This window comes from Haliotis asinina, chromosome 15 (assembly GCF_037392515.1).
Source record: "Haliotis asinina isolate JCU_RB_2024 chromosome 15, JCU_Hal_asi_v2, whole genome shotgun sequence".
Classification (NCBI taxonomy): domain Eukaryota; kingdom Metazoa; phylum Mollusca; class Gastropoda; order Lepetellida; family Haliotidae; genus Haliotis; species Haliotis asinina.
The window spans coordinates 39,099,612-39,119,348 of NC_090294.1; the positions used below are offsets into that span (position 1 = coordinate 39,099,612).

Here is a 19,737-nt window from a genome sequence, read left to right on the forward strand (position 1 = left end):
ATTTAAGGTGTCTATTTTTGCCAAAGACATACTATTGGAATCCTGTTGTACATAAGCTTAACATGTTGACCTCAGATATAAATCCAACACCTTAAAATATGTAGCGGTTTGTGCACATAATGCTAGGCGACTTCGTCATTTTAGCATAACCGAACCGTATGTTATTTGATTATTTTGTATTTTTTATTGATTGATTAATTGATCGATCGATTCATTGATTGATTGAACAAGAAGGGTAAAGCCATGAGAGTATGTCTTAAACCACTGCTGATGACATAAGAAAGTATGTAGACAGGACTGAAGCTATACTTAAGCCCAATCGTTACTCGCTTCCTGAGGTAGCGAACTACCATGAACCTTTTGCAGCCAGTGTCAGCTATTACAGATGTAATTGACTGATTGAAGATAGATACCTAGTACTGCTGAGACCGACGTACCGGAAAACGCCTTCAACATCACTTCCCATTCATAGTCTCTTTAGACGTAGGAATTATATTGAAGCAAAACTAGAAATGTACTGTCCACAAACTCAACGCATAGATGTTATTCGTGGATGAAATTTCAAATACTTTTAAAAATTAATGTATGACTGATTTAATTTCACCGACCCGTGAAGGTGCCGGGGTAGAATAGGCCTACAGCAACCCATGCTTGCCATGAAAAAAAAGCGACTATGCTTGTCGTAAGAGGCGACTAACGGGATCGGGTGGTCAGGCTCGCTGACTTGGTTGACACATGTCATCAGTTCCCAGTTGCGCAGATCGACGCTCATGTTGTTGATCACTGGATTGTCTGGTCCAGACGCGATTATTTACAGACCGCTGCCATATAGCTGGAATGTTGCTGAGTGTGGCGTAAAACTAAATTCACTCACTCACTTCAATTTCACCAATATACCATTATAATGGTGGTTTGTGTACATGGAACGACTTCAAAGCGCAGAAACGCATCTTCGGACACTTTTATGAATGTTTACATTGTCAGCTTCAAAGAAACTGTTATGGTGAAAAAGTGGTCGGCAATATGCTCGTGCAGTTCTGAGGACTCTTGAGCAGGGCCTCCTTTCACAAAGCACTAAGGTGGTCGTGAGTCATTAAGGTAACCTTATTGCAATGTTAAAGAATGGGAGTCAAGGGTAACCTTAGTTAAGGCTGCTTCATGAAAGGAGCCGCCGGGACATAGTTACATCCGGGTATTTCTTTTGCGGAGTCGAACTGTCGCCGCAACCGCAAGTGCGGTGCCTTGTTTGAGGAGCATAATCGTTTAAGACAAAAGATCCTACGATTACGTCGACATCGACGTCGACGGGTCCAGCTAACAGCTCCCGACGATACTACGGTAGTGGGAGAGTCATGATGTGGGGGGACATATCCTACACGCAGAAATCCACCTGTGTGCGCCTTCAGAGGTGTAATCCTAAGGGTTCACGTGGTTCCGATCACTGACCTTCAGAGGGGGTCGCTCTTGCAAGAGTATGACAAGCCTCACCAAGCACATGTCACTATTCAGTATCTTGAGGATGAGAACATTATAAAACTTCCATGGCCTTCCAAATCACCTTAACCCCATGAAGCATTTGTAGGATGACCTTGACCGACACTAATAAACCGCCAACGGACGTTAGGTAAACTGTTTGTTTGTTTGAACATATTTTATTAGTGTTTTAGTCAAGATAGGGCACAAGCTATATACTTATTACCGCCCGCTCCCATCAGAAACATAAACAATAATGAATGGACGTAATGAATGGTCATATTAATATTAAGACATGTTTTTCATTTATCAAAGCGCTTATTTCGTACAATGTCAACTGTCGCAGGCATTGCAAGATTCATGGGCCAAAATTCCATATGGTCGAATTCGAAGACTTTTTCAGTCCAAGCCGAAACGATACAGAGCAGTTTTTGGTAACATCAAATGTTGATTTCAGCGCTTAACTGGAAAGGGACTTCTTCACTTAATGAGCCTTTTGTGGCGATACATATCAAAAGACATATGACCTTTTAAATTATGAAATCTGGCGACAACCTGTGTAGGATAACGTGTGCCATAGCACTTCACAGTTTGCAGATTAAATTCGTGAACAGTTATGTGCTATATATTAAGTAATACGTTTGATATATTTACAGAATGCTTTGTTTTCCTGGCTTTCTTAGATTAGATATTGAATGTATGTTGTTTGTTCGGTGACAAATGGTTGTTTCTCTTAGTTGCGATTGAAAACGTTTAATACATATTTTTTCATTCAATTTCGGTGGTGGAGAGGAGAGAAGGGGAGAAGGTAGGGGTGCACTGAGCGCTCCGATAGTTGTTGGACGGCAACATGTTCAATGTGGACCAGACATTCCAGTGATTGACTTTGGAAGCAATGAACAGACCATGACAGGCTTCGACCACCTTGCCACGCATACCCACCCGATCCCCGTCTGTAACTTCGGCTGCCTTAGACGACCCATGAGGATCCTGGTTAGAAATTGATCTTCTGCAATATATACTTATCAGTGGCGACTGACGGGATCGTATCGTCAGGGTCGCCGACTTGGTTCATGCATGTCATCGCAATGTTACGCAGGTGGAAGTGGTGTTTATAGAAGAACAGTGTTTCAAATGTATTATATTGCTTCTTTGATATTCAGTATCGTGGTATAGTATATTTCGACGGAGAGTCCACAGGCCCTCGAGTCTTTACGAGGATTCTTTGTTATCAGATGACCCCCTACTCGAATTGCTTCATAGTACAATATATCATGATAAATTGTTCTGTGAAGCATTCGAGGCGGGGGTTGTCTCAATTTTCTTAATGTTGTTTTTTTTCAAATCTTTAATCCTCGCCAAGACACGATGGTCTGTGGGGGACCTTCTAGCAAACTCTGACACAAGTTATGCATTATGTATAGTTGTGGAATAATTACACGATATATAAGAGACAAGCTTGTGGCGTCTCATAATATATCTCACAATATAACAAATCATGTAAATATCACTTTCCGATTGGATTCTCTGGACACGTGAAGGTCCGGGGTATAATAGGCCTTCAGCAACCCATACTAGCCATAAAAGGCGACTATGCTTGTCGTAAGAAGCGACTAACGGGATCGGGTGGTCAGGCTCGCTGACTTGGTTGACACGTCATCGGTTCCCAATTGCGCAGGTCGATGCTCATGCTGTTGATCACTGGAGTATCTGGTCCGGACTGGATTATTTACAAACCGCTGCCATATAGCTGGAATATTGCTGAGTGCGGCGTAAAACTAAACTCACTCGCTCTGAATTCTCAGCATATGCCTACTTTGACAGAATGACCATTGACAGCAATACAAATAACAGCTTTGTCATTTAATATTAGAAACATTGTGCTTATATCGCAATACCTTTGAATTTGTATTGCTGCTTTATATATATTTTGTACGTTGAAATTCCTTTGTCGAGATTTGTAAACGTAGTTACATTTAAAATATATTATGCAACATTTCTTTGTTATTTGTTAGTTTCCCAATTCTATATTGGGGAATCACTCAGTTACCAGTTCTAGAACCGGTTACTTCTAGACTACCATTATATTGCAGCTGATACAGTGCGGAGTGAGGCGTCAAACACCAAACAAACTTCCACTGAATTTGTAATACTATGTTCCTGGGTTCGAATCTGAAAGAAAATCTGACAAGCAATCATCAGTACAGAGAGTATATATTCAATATATTCTGCATTAACAATTTATGCCACTTAGCCAAATCCCCTGACACAGGTAAACATGCTCTGTGTGGACACTTTTGTTAAACACAAAATGAAGATTATACAGTGGGGGCTGTCAAAACCGGCATCTGTCCAATCCGGCCAGTTGTCAACACTGGCATAAAATCTAAAGCCCATCCGTGACTTGTACATCTATCATCAGGTCTACGATCCAGCACATTGTCTAAACCGGAGTATTTCTTCAGTCCAAATGAGTGCCGGGTTAGACAGATTCTACTGTACATCCAGTTACATACAATTACATCCAGTTCAACTGATTGTTTTACTTCAGGCGTTTGCAAGTACTTACGAGGCCACCATGTGGACATGTGGATTTGTGGGTTCTTTTAAATGCACAGGATTGTGGTATGTACACTATGTGTTGTGACAACACTGAATGAGTCTGCATGCACTTAAAGTTGACGCAAAGGTTTTTACAGATGGGCTCGATCTCGCTACCTCCAAGCTCCCTGGATTACTAGCCTGGCGCCTCAGCTGGCACACCGAGCCTCACGCACTGCACCAGTGTAGGGAATAGAACTCGGGTCCGACCTGACAAAAGAACGCTTTAACCACTAGGCTGACCCATGTTATTTGTATCCAAATTGTGTAGATTAATGCTTATGCTATTGGTAACTGGATTGCTTGGTCCTGAATCGATTATTTACAGTTACAGCTGAAACATTGCAGATTGCAGTGTTAAATAACAAACAAACTTACATTTTCAACTTGGCGAACAATGTTCCAAGGGACATGAGTACCCCATGTCTGAACAAACAAGTATCGAATATAATAACTATAATTTTACTTATATCATTGAATTTTCTGTCCCTTTTGTCAGCAATGTGATTTTTAAGATTCAGGGAAAGCATAATAAATAAGCGGACCTTGCCTTTGTGGCTTTGATGTCTCGCCTGCTTCCCAAGTACACTGTCGTCAGACTCCCAGTGTTGCCCTCGGTTTGGTACTTCTTGATCTCTTGGTGCAGATCATAAGAGTACCCTGATTCTACTCAGGGAGCACAGCACTTCTGACACTCTGGGTAATGCTGCAGTGTTGGGGAGTCACCGAAAAGTTTTTGGTGGGTTCGTCTAGACAGCCTTTCTGGGAGACCTCCCATTCACAGTCTGGGCTGCTTGTAGAGGGGCAAGGGCCATATCAAAATCTGTAATACATCTATGATCTATGATGCGCATTTTCCAGCTTCATATTCTGCGCAAAGCGTACAATCTCATTCTTATTACCCCTGATAACCCAAGTTACCTGTCAGGCGGTAGAAGGTCATTAGTCTCATGACTGATCCCACCTGGTACCCATTTTTTCTGCTTAATCATGAGAGGCAATTTTGAGTGAGCGAGCTTACCTTTAAGCTGCACTCAGCGATATTCCAGTTATATGGCAGCTGTCTGTAAATAATCGAGTCTGGACCAGACAATCCAGCATGAGCTTCGATCTGCGCAACTGGATGACATGTGTCAACCAAGATTGACCACCCGATCTCGTTAGACTCTCTGTGCCCAACCTTGCTGAACTTGAAAAGATTTGTGACCTGAGCTTTATGTACAGGACCAGGCACCACCATCATCTTCAGAAAATACTCTGTATCAGTGAAAGATATCACTGCATTGATCCCACACCCATCATTTCCAAATGATTAAATTACAGTCACTTCATTATTTTGAAACATTTTATTATAGAAAACAATTTACAAATAAATAGTAAAGAATGATTGACATCACACAACGTAACTTCACAAAAATAACAATGATCAATGGATTGTACAGATATTTACAGGAAAATCAGTTGTGTATATATGATGTATATATACAATGGTTTCATTCTCCATTGGAAGTTCAGCCATTGCTGTTTCGATGGAGTTTGGAAGGACAAATGCCAACTATCAACAGTCAATTTATTCACAAACCAACACTTATTTCCAATTATAGAAATAATTTCATAATTTAATTTTCTTAATTTTTCATAATTTTTGTTCATAATTTAAATCCAGCAATAATAACGATGGTGATGATGATAGACGGGATGGAGAGATGGCGGTTCACCCACTTTGTTCGTAGGATGGGAGGAGTGGTGTCATCAATTTTTTACATAAAAATATTTCTCCATAAAAATCATCATCACCCTATCATTAATTATTAACAGTCTCCAGATCAGTATTCTCCCCAAACAGCGAGCAGGCATGTTTCTCACAAAATTGTAACAGTACAAGATGAGAAAGGAACAAACCAGTTGTTATAATGTTATTTACACAATACAGAAATCTTTGTACAGAAACTTGTAGATACATGTTTGAAAAAGCTACTCATTGGGGTCTCCTCTTTTCACCACCACCATATTGTTAAGGGTGCTGAAGCAGTCACGTGTGTTGACTGGAAGAACAATAGGCTGCACAACTATACAAGTATTTTGTAAGTAAGTTATCTGCATAAACTGCAACACTGCAATGCCCTTTCAGCTGTATTTAGTTGATTACAAGGATGCAGACGGTCGCAAAAGATTTCAAAAAGTCATCTGTCAGATACCATTGGCAAATTTGACTCATACAGACCAATAAACGTTCTTGTTTTTCTTGTTGGAATAAATATTTTATTTGGCATTCTTCACCAGCGTTTCAAACAATCCTGACATTTCTTCAATTCCCCAAATGTAAATTGAACTCACTTAGATTTTTATCTCATCATTAAATTAGTATTTTTCACAGCATGTCCAAACCCACATATGACCTTAAACAGAAGGAATCATCCAAATACATTTCTTATTAATTCTAGCAGTGTTTCTTTACAGGTTGTCCAGATCAGAATTGTTCTTAAGTATTAACAGACTGACCGCTTGCAGAACTTACACTTTGCACTTTGGTGACTCACAACAATGATACAAGAAGGGGAAGCTTCGAGGACCCTAGATTGTAGAGTGAGTGAGGATGGCAGTTTTACGCCGATTTTAGCAGTATCACCGCAGGGGGCACCAGAAATGGGCTTCACACATTGTACCCATGTGGGGAATCGAACCCCGGTCTTCACTGTGACGAGCGAACGCTTTAGCCACAGGGCTACACCTCTCACCTAGATAGTAGAGAATTAGAACAATGGTGAAACTGGGTGATTTGAGGCCAACTTGTCCTTAGCAGTATATGCTTGCCAAAAGGATTTGGTGGTCAGAACTGGTGACATGTTTAATAATGTTTCAAAATGTCCTGATCGAAGCTCATAATATCAATCACTGGATTGTCTAGTGCAGACTTGAGCATTTACAGACTACTATCATAGAAATGGAACATTTGTTCAGTTCAGTGGTAAAACATACAATAATTTGTGAACACCATAAGCATGGTGTTGTGGTGACAGCCCAAGGATCATTATCAGAGTGAATCTAGGATTCAAACTCATATCATTTGTGGAAGTATGATTCAGATTACACCACTTGGCCAACAATAGAAGGCATTCAGTGGTAATGGGTTATTTCACCAAAACATGTTCATCCCACCCCAGCTGTTACACTGCATAGATGTTGTTTCCCCCTGTTACATAATTATTATTATCATTAACAACTATAAAATTGTTTCAATATTTTATTCATCTATGTATAGTGTCTTAATGCATTTTCAGATTGTTGGAATGAGTTCATATTGTCTGTGAGTGAAGTCATTCTGTGACAATGGCTAGAGGCTGCCTTGGTTCATTTAAGTATGAAAGCTTAGCAACATCAGATATAAGCTTATATGCTAAGCGTAATCTCAACAGGAAGTGACTGAGCGTATGAGTGAGTGAGTGAGTGAGTGGGTAGGTGGGTGGGTGGTTGAGTGGTTGAGTGAGTGAGTGAGTGAGTGAGTTTACTTCTAAACAACACTCAACAATATTCCAGCTGTATGGTGATGGTCTGTAAATAATCGAATCTGGACCTAACAATCCAGTGATCAACAGCATGAGCACTGATCTGCACAAAGGAGAACCAGCAACATGTGTCAACCAAGTCAATGACCGTGACCACCCGATCCTGTTAGTCGCCTCTTACGACATGCATGGGTTATGAAAGATCAATTCTAACCTACAGACCTTCGCAGGTCCTCTACACAGATGCAGTAATCAGGATAAACAGTTTTAACACTAATACCATTCTACATGTATACTGAGTTAGCTGGAGTGAAACAACTCTTGACTAAGGTGAAACAACCCTGATGTGTGATGAATTGACCTAGTTTGGATATGAGATGAAACAAACTCATGTAAAATGACCCGAGTGAAATTACCTGGAACCCATCCAACAGAGAATTTTTCATAAGATGACCCTCAGATTCCAAAACTGATTAATCCAAAACAGTCAAACTGAGGTGATTAAGTTCCAGAAGGATCTAGTATTTACAACCACTATCTTGTCATAAATCTATTAAAGAAATATTTCACACACTCAACTGACTATTTAAGATCAGCATAAAGAACAATTAAGACACTTCAAAACAACAACAGTGAAATAATAGCATGTACCTTGCATAGAACTTTGTCACAAAATAATTCACAAGTAAAATCCACAAATTCTGACATTTCAAACGATTTCAAAAACACAAAACCTTTAAATACAATAACAAAGGAAAATATTCAAAATATTTTCAGTACATAATGTGAAGCATTGGACGAATGTTGCCAGTCACCATGGTAACATGTCATAATGGTAAACACAACAAAGAATCCTGAAGTCATCATCAGCTGAATGAGATAACCTTCACACAAAAGTCACACAAAGGTCTATATATGGTTAAAAGTAGCAAAAGACACAAGTTGTTAACTACCCTGGGGTGGCAGGGTAGCCTAGAGGTCAAAGCATTCGCTTACCACGCTGAAGACCCTGGGTCAAATCCCCACATGAGTACAATGTGCGGAGCCCATTTTTGGTGACCCCTGTTGTGATATTGCTCAAATATTACTAAAAACATATAAAATATACTCACTCATTCACTATAGTTGAAGGCGCCTATCAATGTCTTTCTTTTAATTTAATTACATTTAGCTGTAACCTTGCATGCAGTGACACCATTTCTGGAACTTTGACAAATCTGGAATTACCGTAAGGGATGCTCTGTGATTCACAATCTGAAGATTTCACTTGGACCGCTACCGTGCAGGCAACATTTCTTGTACAACTTCTGTGAGCATCTTAACAGCGGCTACTTGCCTATCAACATAAATATTTTACTCCAACTCGGGTCACACAGTCCAGAAACGCATTATTTTCCCTTTCGCTGTTTCTCTAATACTAAAGCCGTAAAAGCCACTCTAGATATCCTCAGGCTTGTTTTCCAGGGGTGTAGCTACCGTTATAGAAAAAAGACAGGCTCACACATGATTGTTACTAAAAGGGTTGGTTAAGCCATCAATACTATCTAAATATAAACCTTTGCAACCAATCGGACTACCACAAGAAAACTGGCTTGCTATGCGGCTGGTTTGTGATTATCTTTTCTCATTGGAGCTACTTTTCAGTTAGAAAGGAACTGTTTGTTTGTGTCAAAACTAAATATATCTAGACACTAAGCATAAGACTATCAATTCTTCAGGGAGATCTGACAAGTCCTCCAGAGATCTGTGAACTTTTGTATCAGGCAACTAAAATAGATGCATAAGTTTTCTTGTTATCAGGGCCTCTGACACACTTTTACACTTGGAGCTACATTTCATGAAAGGGTTAACAGATCCTCATTCAGTAGGAACCTGCTACCATCAGGGAGAGTGGGTGAGTGAGTTTACTTTTATGCCCCTCTCAGCAATATTCAAGCTATATGGTAGCAGTCTGTAAATAATCAGTCTGGACTCAGTTTAGAAAACCAGTGATCAACAGCATGAGCAATGATCTGCACAATTGGGATAAGATGACACGTATCAACCAAGTCAGCGAATCTGACGACCCGATCCTGTTAGCCACCTCTTATGACAAATATGGGTTATTGAAGATCAGTTCCAACTTAGATCTTCACAAGTTCAGGCACGATATGGCTGCAATATTGCTGATGTGACGTTAAATATTAACTCACTTAACTTAACTCACACGTTCAGGATAAGAGTGAAAGTTTACAAAGAGAGAATTGGCAATATTTCATCAAGGCTTATTTCAGAGTGATATAAGTCGAACAAACTAAATAAAACATTTACTCAAGTCAAAGTCAGTGGATTTAACACATCATACCAAAATGACACTTTGGACCCATCAATACTGTTTGTACAAATCTAAAACATAATCTAAAAATGTAGCAGAGAAAAATCATATTAAGTCTAACATAAAAAAAAATATAAAATCTAAAATATTTGTACATTACCATAAACATCATAAAGCCATATTTAGAAATACAGTTGTCAGCACAAAATTATGACTTCATCTGAACAGCTTTTCATTCTCTCAGTCATAAGTAAATATTTAAATAACTCAACTCATAACAGTTTTGAACTGATGAAAAGCTGTTGTCAACTGCCAAAAACAAATAAATGAATAAAAAAATAAAAATAAAACAAATAGCTTTCTTTCTCCCATACTGTCAAAGTATGATCTTGATCTGATCTTGTCAAACCAATTGTCAATACATCAGCCTAAGGCAATCACTCTGCTGTACCAAATTAAAAACAGGCTTCACCTGCAGCTTAATGTAAAATTTAATATAATGCTTGAATTTTTATAAAGATGGTTGTGGAGGTAAAGTCTGTGTTCACTGAACACCAAGTATTAACATGCACTTAAACATAGGAGGTTTCATTTAGCAGTTTCAAGTTGTACTAAAGCAAGTTCTAAATGCCTAAACCACACCGCGACTGGAACACCATGAAGTATTGACATTGTAGTAGACCAAATATCCATTCTAATCTTGCCTAGGGCAAGGCTTTGAAATATGCAATATTTCAAAATTTCTGCAGCCAAATGACCTCAGAGGTTATGATAATGCAGCAGCATCTAGGATTAGCCATACACTTTTAAACCATTCTGATCATACTACCAACACTCTTAAACCATTCTGATGATACTACCAACACTCTTAAACCATTCTGATGATACTGACAACACTTTTAAACCATTCTGATCATACTACCAACACTCTTAAACCATTCTGATGATACTACCAACACTCTTAAACCATTCTGATGATACTGACAACACTTTTAAACCATTCTGATCATACTACCAACACTTTTAAACCATTCTGATGATACTGACAACACTTTTAAACCATTCTGATGATACTACCAACACTTTTAAACCATTCTGATCATACTACCAATGATCTCAAATCATTCTGAGGATACTACCAATGCTTTTAAAACCATTCTGATGATACTAACAACACTTTTAAACCATTCTGGGTATACTACCAACACCTTCAAACCATTCTGATGATACTACCAATGCTTTTAAATCATTCTGACCAAATGCAGTCTACATCATTCTAATGATGAAGAAATGACATTCTTTAAAAGTAATTTGTCCTGAGAACAACTGTGTCCAGATGAACATAATATAAATGTTTCAATGTATCTTTTGACTATGGACTTAAGATTAGTCCAGGTCTATAGGGTGTGGAGAAGGGATTTTGTCTGGGGTATCTGGTTGTTCCTCTGATTCTGAAACTGATTCTTCAGCTGGAGACAATAACTGCAGTATTCTGTCCATCTTTCTGTTCAGCCGAGCTTCCATGTCTGACATCTGTTTCTGTACCTGCGTTAGGATCCGTTCCTCAGCTGAATGGATCTGTTTTGATACTTCCTCCAGGATAGCAGGATCCACTTTGTTCTGTGCTGGGGCCTCACTGAAACAGAATACCTACGTGTTTATTTCTACATGTACATTTAGCACTATTTTAGCAATATCATGGCGGGGGACACAAGAAATGGGCTTCACACATTGTATCAAATCTGCATCTTCAGTATGACAAGTGAACACTTTAAGCACTAGGCTAGGGGTTTAATGTTCTGTTCATGATTTTTGAAGTTACGAATCTATAAACTTGTCCAGATTAATTAGTAGTTTCCTAAAGCCATTAACGTGTCTGTAAGAACACACATGGGATCAAATTGTAAATATTTTGAACATTCAATTGACACAAGCAATGTTTTGTTTTGTTTGTTGATTAGACCTGTACCTACTGATATTCCAGGTATATGGCAGTGGTCGGTAAATAATCGTGTCTGGACCAAAAAACTGAGCAGTCAAGAGCATTGACCTCCCCATTAGGAATATGATGACATACAGCTTTATTTTTGGACTGGTATTTAATTGAATTCCATGCAATACATAATGCAGGTATCTCATCAGGTGGATAGTCATGATATGGCTGCAATATTGCCAGAGAGATGCTAAGTATTCACTCCCTCACTCTCTCAAAAGGTCAGGGGATCATCCATGGATCCCGAGACACGCGTTATAGCGAGAGATGACCGTATGTGAACTAACTCTGAAAGCTTGAGGTCCCAATATCATTGGTCATCTCTTATGACAAGTATAGATCGTTGACGACCTGAAAGATCCAATTCTGACCTGAATCATCATAGGTGACACAGGCAATCTGACAGAGTGACATTAGCTTAGTTTACTACATGACTTATAGACAGATGTGAGATAGTGGCTGTTGATGTGCACAACACCCGTGAATACCAGCATTATGAGTATCGTATTGACAGACCAAGGATCCTAAACAAAACTAAACTTTGCGCTGTAAGCTTGACCACTAAATCCTGGTACAACCAAGGGATGTAAATCTGCTTTGCAAACTGCAGCAGTATTTCAATATACATCCGGTGAACCCATAAAGTTTGACAATGTTTCAGTTTGCCTAGTCAGCAAAAATTGTCTGTTTAAATAGTCATCTCCATAATCACCATGACCATGCTAATAATAGAAAGTGGTAGTGAGTGAATTTAGTTTTATGCCACTTTTATTCCAGCAATATCATGGCAAAGGACAAAAGAAATGGGCTTCACACATTGTACCCATGTGAGGAATCGTATCCGGGTCTTTAGTGTGACGAGGGTTGCTTTGACCACTAGGTTACCAAGAAAACGGCAGTCCACTAGGATATTCTCCTGGTCCTTCTCCAAAATTACATGTCTCAGGCCAGCTGACCACATTTCAGATGACATGGATGTTCATGCGCACAATTCATGATTTGATTCACATTTATCGTAGTAACATACAAGATACAAACCTGCTCTTGGAAATTATCTCAGGGTTTGCTTTCTCAGTGTGCCGCAGCTTTGATACTCTCCCGCAGACTGACTGTAGAAACTTGTACATGTCCTCGCTGTGTAGACTGTCTCCGTTTTGACTCATAGACATGTGGGTCAACAGGTTCCCAGCCAAGGCACTAGGATTGTTTACACCATTGTCCCCCGTCGGTGCAGAAGGAGGATTGCTTGGCACTCTACTGTTCATCTTGGAAAACATGGACAACAGCCCAGCCATGCCAGATAATGACGATTCCTTGTCAGGCAGCAATGGGCTCTCAGAGATCATGGTTCGAACATTGTCTAGTGCACCCCGCTGATTCTGAAATTGACAGTGATAATGATGTTGACAGTAACGTAACAGTAAGATAACACACGTACAATACTGGTTTGTTTGGTTGGTAGGCTGGTTGGCTATTGTTTAATGCTGCAGTCAACAATATTCTAGCTATACCACGACAACCTGTAAATACAATTGAGTCTGGATTAGAAAATCCAGTGATCAACAGCATGGGATACCAATCAACACAAATGGGATGAGATGACATGTCAACCAAGTTAGCATGCCTGACTACCCGATTCCCTTTGTCGCCTCTTATGACAAGCATGGGTTACTGAAGGCCAATTTCCTAACACAGACCTTCATGGGTCTCACCATATTTGAACCATAGCTCATAGCTGTGACTGTCCATTAAGTAACTGATTTGTTTGCTAAACACCACTTATCACTGCACTGCTTTGTGTCAGTCCCGTAACTCATTACTGAACAGGTATTCACAATTACAAAATCTTCTATCAAATTTTTTGCTACACAAACATGTAAGAAAGTATGTGGAATTGACAATGAATAATAATAAATCTGTTCATAAATGGGAATACATGTGATATATTGAAATTATCCAGTATGTTATTCTATTCATTAAAAGTATGTGAGAATAGCTACCTTTTCTTCTAATGACTCTTTACCTGATGTGGACTTTTTTGCTCATAACAGGAAGCATGATCAAGTAATGTTTAGTGATTGATAAATCATTAAATGTGATTGGGTTTGTCAAACATGCACGGTATCTTGGAAAAAGTATTTTATATGAATTATATTTTATATTTTAGATGAATTACTGAACAACAAGATACTGATAAACAAGGCTGGGAATCAACAGTACCTACGTTTGGTCATTAATAAAAAACAAAGCTGAGCGAGTGAGTGTGTTGCCGCATTCAGCAATAACCCAGCTATATGGCAGCGGTTTGTAAATAATCAAATCTGACCATCCCATTTGTCACCTCTTACAGCATGCATTGGTTACTGAAGATCAATTGGGTTACCCAGATCTTTGTGGGTCTAATTCGAGAATATACAGAATTGGGTATTTTTTGTTCCAGTTGCTTGGTGTTTATCCAAGATGATGAAATAGGTATGGTGGACCATGAGTATAACAAACTCAAATTCTGCTGTATTTCAGAATTATTAATGATGCGAGTGTTCAGAATAGCTGGCCACTCAAACATTGAGATTGGCTAACTTTGGGCCTGGTTTGAAAACATTAACAGTTTCTTAACGATGCAGACTTTTTGCAGTGAAATCCACAAGATGCTGACAGATGGATCACTAGGATTTATCTTACCCAAGAGATTCCTGTATGACTAAGGAACAAAATCTGAATGAAATTTAGGTTCATACTGCAGCATCACATTATATAAAGTTGTCAGTCTGAAGCCAAATGCGGAGAGCTGGCAGGTATGTTTATGGTCACTGGCTAACAACCAATCCTTTTTCAAAATTATCAGATACCCACCAGTACATATTAAGGCTGGTATTGCAGGTATACAGGTCTGTAGCAATATATTTTTTTAAACATTATGTATTGCTGTATTTTTTCTGAGAAACAGTACCTTGAGTAAAGACAGCACTGCAAACTCATGCCTGCCTGACCGTCCAGGACGGACTGTTTTGCGAGCAGATGGTCAATTTTAAAAATTGCATGCCTGATAGTCTTGGACGAATCTGACTCAGACCATAAGAACTAAAGAATTGATTTGAAAACATTAACCTCTTATTTACCTTCTCATTATTTTTCTTAGTCCAGAAAATTCTGGTCTGGCAATATTCCAGCTGGTCTGGTAACGTTTGAGAGTTTCCAGACCACTTGTCTGGCTGAAATTTTGGGGAGTTTACAACAATGGTAAAGAACATATACTAGGTTTTTGAGACAATCTTTATAGTTTCGATTACAATCTACAAAGACTTTCACAACAGATATTTTCCTTTGTTACTCAATGACAAAACTACTTACTATAAAAATATATATTTGATAAAAAGTTAAATAGTATCCGTGACTATGCACCCTAATTCTGAGATTGCTGAATCATAAAAAGTATTTCAAATGACTTATAATGTAGAAAATAGGATTGACATGCAAAATTAGTGCCACTCACTGTCATGCACTTAAGGTCCCAATATATTGCAATACATATTGCAAATAGGGTGACAATATCGCAATATATTGCAATACAGTTTGGTTGCTAATAAACAGCCTAGTACACATATCCCTCGATGAAATAGTAGAAAATGTGTTTTCAACCAATGTAGTTGAGACAGAAGCCACTCTGTAACTGAATTCTGTAACTAACTGCTATTGGTTTGAGTAAATTGTATGTGCTACAAGAGTCTTGGTAATAATTCATTTTTCATCTACATTTAGTTATGAGATGAGATGGATTAGTGGTTAAAGTGTTTGCTTGTTATACTTAATGGTCCAGGTTCAATTCCCCTAAAGGCACAATAAGTGAAGTCCAGAGTTCCCAGCTGTGGTATGGCTGCAATATTGCTAAAAGAGGCATAAAACCATACTCACTCATAAGTTGGTTATATATAGAAAACAGTCTAATGCTTTTACAATTCTTTTTCAGTTATTACATTTTGATACTGTTCCATAGTGTCCAGCAGGGACTTTGCTTTATCCGAGACTTTATCGCCAAGTTCTTTCACGTGATTCCTCAGTTTACCGATGTCCATCTGAGATGAACTGTCCCGCGGCGCCATCTGGATAAGAGTTATCTGTAGACGCTTCATCAGGAATGAGGTTCTGTCTTTCAGTGAAAGGAACTGCAACATGTGAAATACAAAAATAACAAATCTGTCATTACTTTCACTTAATCTCATGTTCTTTCATTTTAATAGTGAAAATTGGAAATTGTCAGGAGGATTTCTGAATATTTGGAAAGAACTGATCAAACATTCACACCAAAATGTCATGCATGTAAACATTTCCAAACCCTGGCTTTGTCCACATCATCTAGAAGTAGCTGCATTATCAGCTGTCTGTAAACGTCTAAAGTAGGTTCTGTTTTTATCATCTATTATTTTCATTTCTAAATTTCATTAGATCACAGCTACCTGAATTTCTGCCGTCAGAAGAATTATTTATGGTGGAAAGAATAAAGAAGTGTAAGGCTGCATAAAAAAACTATATGTTTCTCGGGCACAATTTTTTCAAAGTGACGAGGGTGGTCGGACCCTTTTTTTAATTTTTGATAGAAAAAAAGTGATGAGGAAGGAACACATTTTCATTATCTTTCTCTTAGAAATACAGCTTGGAAAGTTTATAGGTGCATGAGTTGTAGATTCAGTCACACTCGTTCTTACAGACACTCATTCATATAGTGGACAAGTGAATGATCGGGATGCATTTAAGTCAAAAGCATTGGTTTTAAATGACAATAAAAAATTGTTACATGCACAAATAAAAGTGATGTGCCGATGCCCGAGAAACATTTCAGTTCTTTATTTAGCCTAATAACTGCCCATTCTGGATCATAAAGGCACATGTTAATTTACAAGAGGAATGGGCTGTCAATAGATTGTTGATAAAATGCTCTAAAATTGAATTAATGGCTATTCCAAATTCTTAATTAGAGTAATCTGTGTTTGCATATTCGTTTTCATATTCAGTTCTAAGTGATGGCCTTTCACTGATATATGCCAGGATGAAATCAAGATTTGCTTCATTTCATGCATAAAACATGCCAATATTGATTCAATAAATTTTGATATCTATCATACACAAGCTCTAGCAACATTTGCAGCAATAACTCTTTTAACTACATATATCATTCCATTTTGCTTAAGGAGATTTTGACAAAGTCTGTGCTGAAATGTTCCTGTCCTTGAACTTGCATCTTAGTATTATTTCCAACACACTTTATAACAAAAGCCTACAGCCCATAACCAGGACAAATTGTACTAGACTTTCGACTAGTGCCTAAACATGCTAAAGTCACATGGTTAATGTATAATGCTTATATTTTTCAGTATCCAAATGTAAGATCATTTCTTTCACTGGAAGAGATACCTACAGTGTTATATTATCATACTATATCCACAATTCTCATGCATGTTTGTAAGTTTGTAATGTCCACATCTTAAATTCTAGGAAACGGTACTGCCTGTTCTCGCATCTTTTTTAACATAGCAAATTTGAGTCCTTCCCCAATATTCTAACACTGAAATAACTACAATGATTGATTTTATACCTGTTCTAGTGTATTGAATGTATATTTATGGTGATTTATGCGTGTAAAGTTGTAATTTTGGTTTTGATGGGGTGGGGGATACAGATGGAACTCTTACCAAATCCTAAGCAATATTTTGATAAAAATGTAAAAAAACATGTGACATTGCTGAAGGTTACCTTAAATGTTAGGCAGTCTGTTGGTTCTTCTGTAGACAAACTTGAAATATAATAGTGAGTACCGTCTTCAGAATTGGGAACTGACTTTCCTCGGACTGTAAACATGTACCCCTCAGTTTGTCCATAGACTTCCATGTTCCGAGATTCACTGACAATCTGTACTGCTGTTATTCCAACATGGTACACAGACTTGCAACGGACTGTTAAGTGACAATTACTGCTCTCATTTTCTGCATCTTTGTAAATTTCCAGCTTACTTGGGAAAGAAAGTGTTTCATGGCTGAAACACAAAAATGTACAAAAGGTAGGCATTTATCTCTTGCTTAGAACTAGAGAAAAAACACACACAACATATCAGTATCCCGTAGTCACTAATTTTGTGAACACTCCTTGACAGAATAAACTATTTACTTACCAATCACCATTTTGTTTCTCGTCACTTTCTTGAAAATAATCAATTATGGTGTTCGGATCCCTATCACAATCCCAATCAAACTGAACGTCGCAATATTCTGCCATTGATGAATATCTCATTCACACAAAATATCGAAATGTCGTGAAATAATTCCTGAGGAAAACACAGAGTTGAAAATGAAAGTCGCTTCAAACGGCTTAACAATGAAACCACGTTCAGCGTTGTGAACAGATAACGTTCAGATTGAAGATTTTAAACCCAACGTTGAATCACGATCTACGTTTTTCATACACGGTCATTCTTTAACCCTGAAAATAGAAATTGCACAGGTAAATACGCCTCACAATTCTTATCCGGAAGTTTACACCATTTTCTAACTCTGTTCCTGAAGAGCATTGAAATAGGGACGTTTCATTGCTAAGAGTTATTATCTGATACAGATGTTAGATTCTGGGTCATGCTTTGAACTCATGCAGTAATGATTTAAAATCAACTATTACATTAACAAGTTGTTAACCTTTGTATTGTTCTTTGATAGGCCAAAATCATTTTTGTTTTTATGTTTGCTTTTACGAAATGAGTACTCCCTTAGCAGACAAAATGTCGAAAGAAAATGTGCCACCGGAGTCAGACTCAAAAGTTAAAGAATTGTTCAAAATACGCGATCCTGGTGCTCGCAAGCTGGATTCAACTTCAGTATTCAGGGCTGTAAATTTTGAACTATATGCACGGCCTGTAAGTTAACGACGTAATTAATGGAAGTTTCAAATTTCGACCATTGCATCATTGATTGATGAGCTTGAAGATATAGCATTTGTCGACAGCAACTAATTCTCTTAACAAAATGGATTACTTCACTTCCCATATCATACTTCATTTTGTTTTCACCTTAGTGACCTATACATGTAGATAAGACCTTTCAAGAGAGGTGACGTATCTATCCATGCCGATTTTCCCCAAAGTCATTTCATAACTCGAAAGGATACGTGGTAATTCGTGATGAAAAAAACCCCAAACAACTAAAATAGCTAAATCTCACCTAACATTCACGTCTAATTCGTACCTGTTTTGAGTATTCGTACCCTAATTTAGATAAATCGTACCCACATTTTTATCCTGGCCCCAAACCGGATGGCATTGTCATGTATAGAGTACATACTATTTGAATATTTTTCTTTCAATTAATTTATATCTCATTGTATCAATTGTTCCTGTTGCGAGTTAAAAAATAACAACTTCAAGTCATGGATTTTCATTAGATGTGGATTTGCTTTGTTGGGTACAAGTCATCCGCTTGTTTAGGTACAAGTGAGTACCAGTTACCATGCATTTGAAAATGTGTCTGCCCTAAACACTTTTGGTACCCATCTCTGTTGGTATGCCATGTCCATGTCCCATTGCAAGTTGTAACACATGTATAAAGCTGCTTAACTGTCAGTTTACAAGATACTGCTTAAACTCATTTGTAACACTTCTTTTGATTTTTAGAACAAGTTTGTGATGTTTACTGGCCTGGTTTCATTTCTCACCTGTGTTGGTTACATGCTGTACATGAAGCAATCCGATGAGAAAAACAACACCTATGCTGCTATGAATCCAGATGGAACACTGACAACACGAAAGAGGACCTCTAGATGGGATTGATTGTCAGCTGTATAATTAACAGTGACTGAACAGTGTTTCAATC

General features: G+C 38.2%; 1 protein-coding gene across 1 annotated transcript; it reads right to left on the reverse strand.

The window, feature by feature from the left end:
* Nucleotides 1–11,216: 11,216 nt before the first annotated feature.
* On the reverse strand, nt 11,217–18,401 carry LOC137265815 (uncharacterized). The gene is made up of 5 exons (XM_067801278.1): nt 18,051–18,401; nt 17,636–17,915; nt 15,862–16,050; nt 12,926–13,266; nt 11,217–11,530 (listed from the first exon to the last, which is right to left on the reverse strand). The coding sequence occupies exons 1-5, from the start codon at nt 18,167–18,169 to the stop codon at nt 11,281–11,283; spliced, it is 1,179 nt and encodes a 392-aa protein (XP_067657379.1). The 5' UTR covers nt 18,170–18,401; the 3' UTR covers nt 11,217–11,280.
* Nucleotides 18,402–19,737: the final 1,336 nt, after the last annotated feature.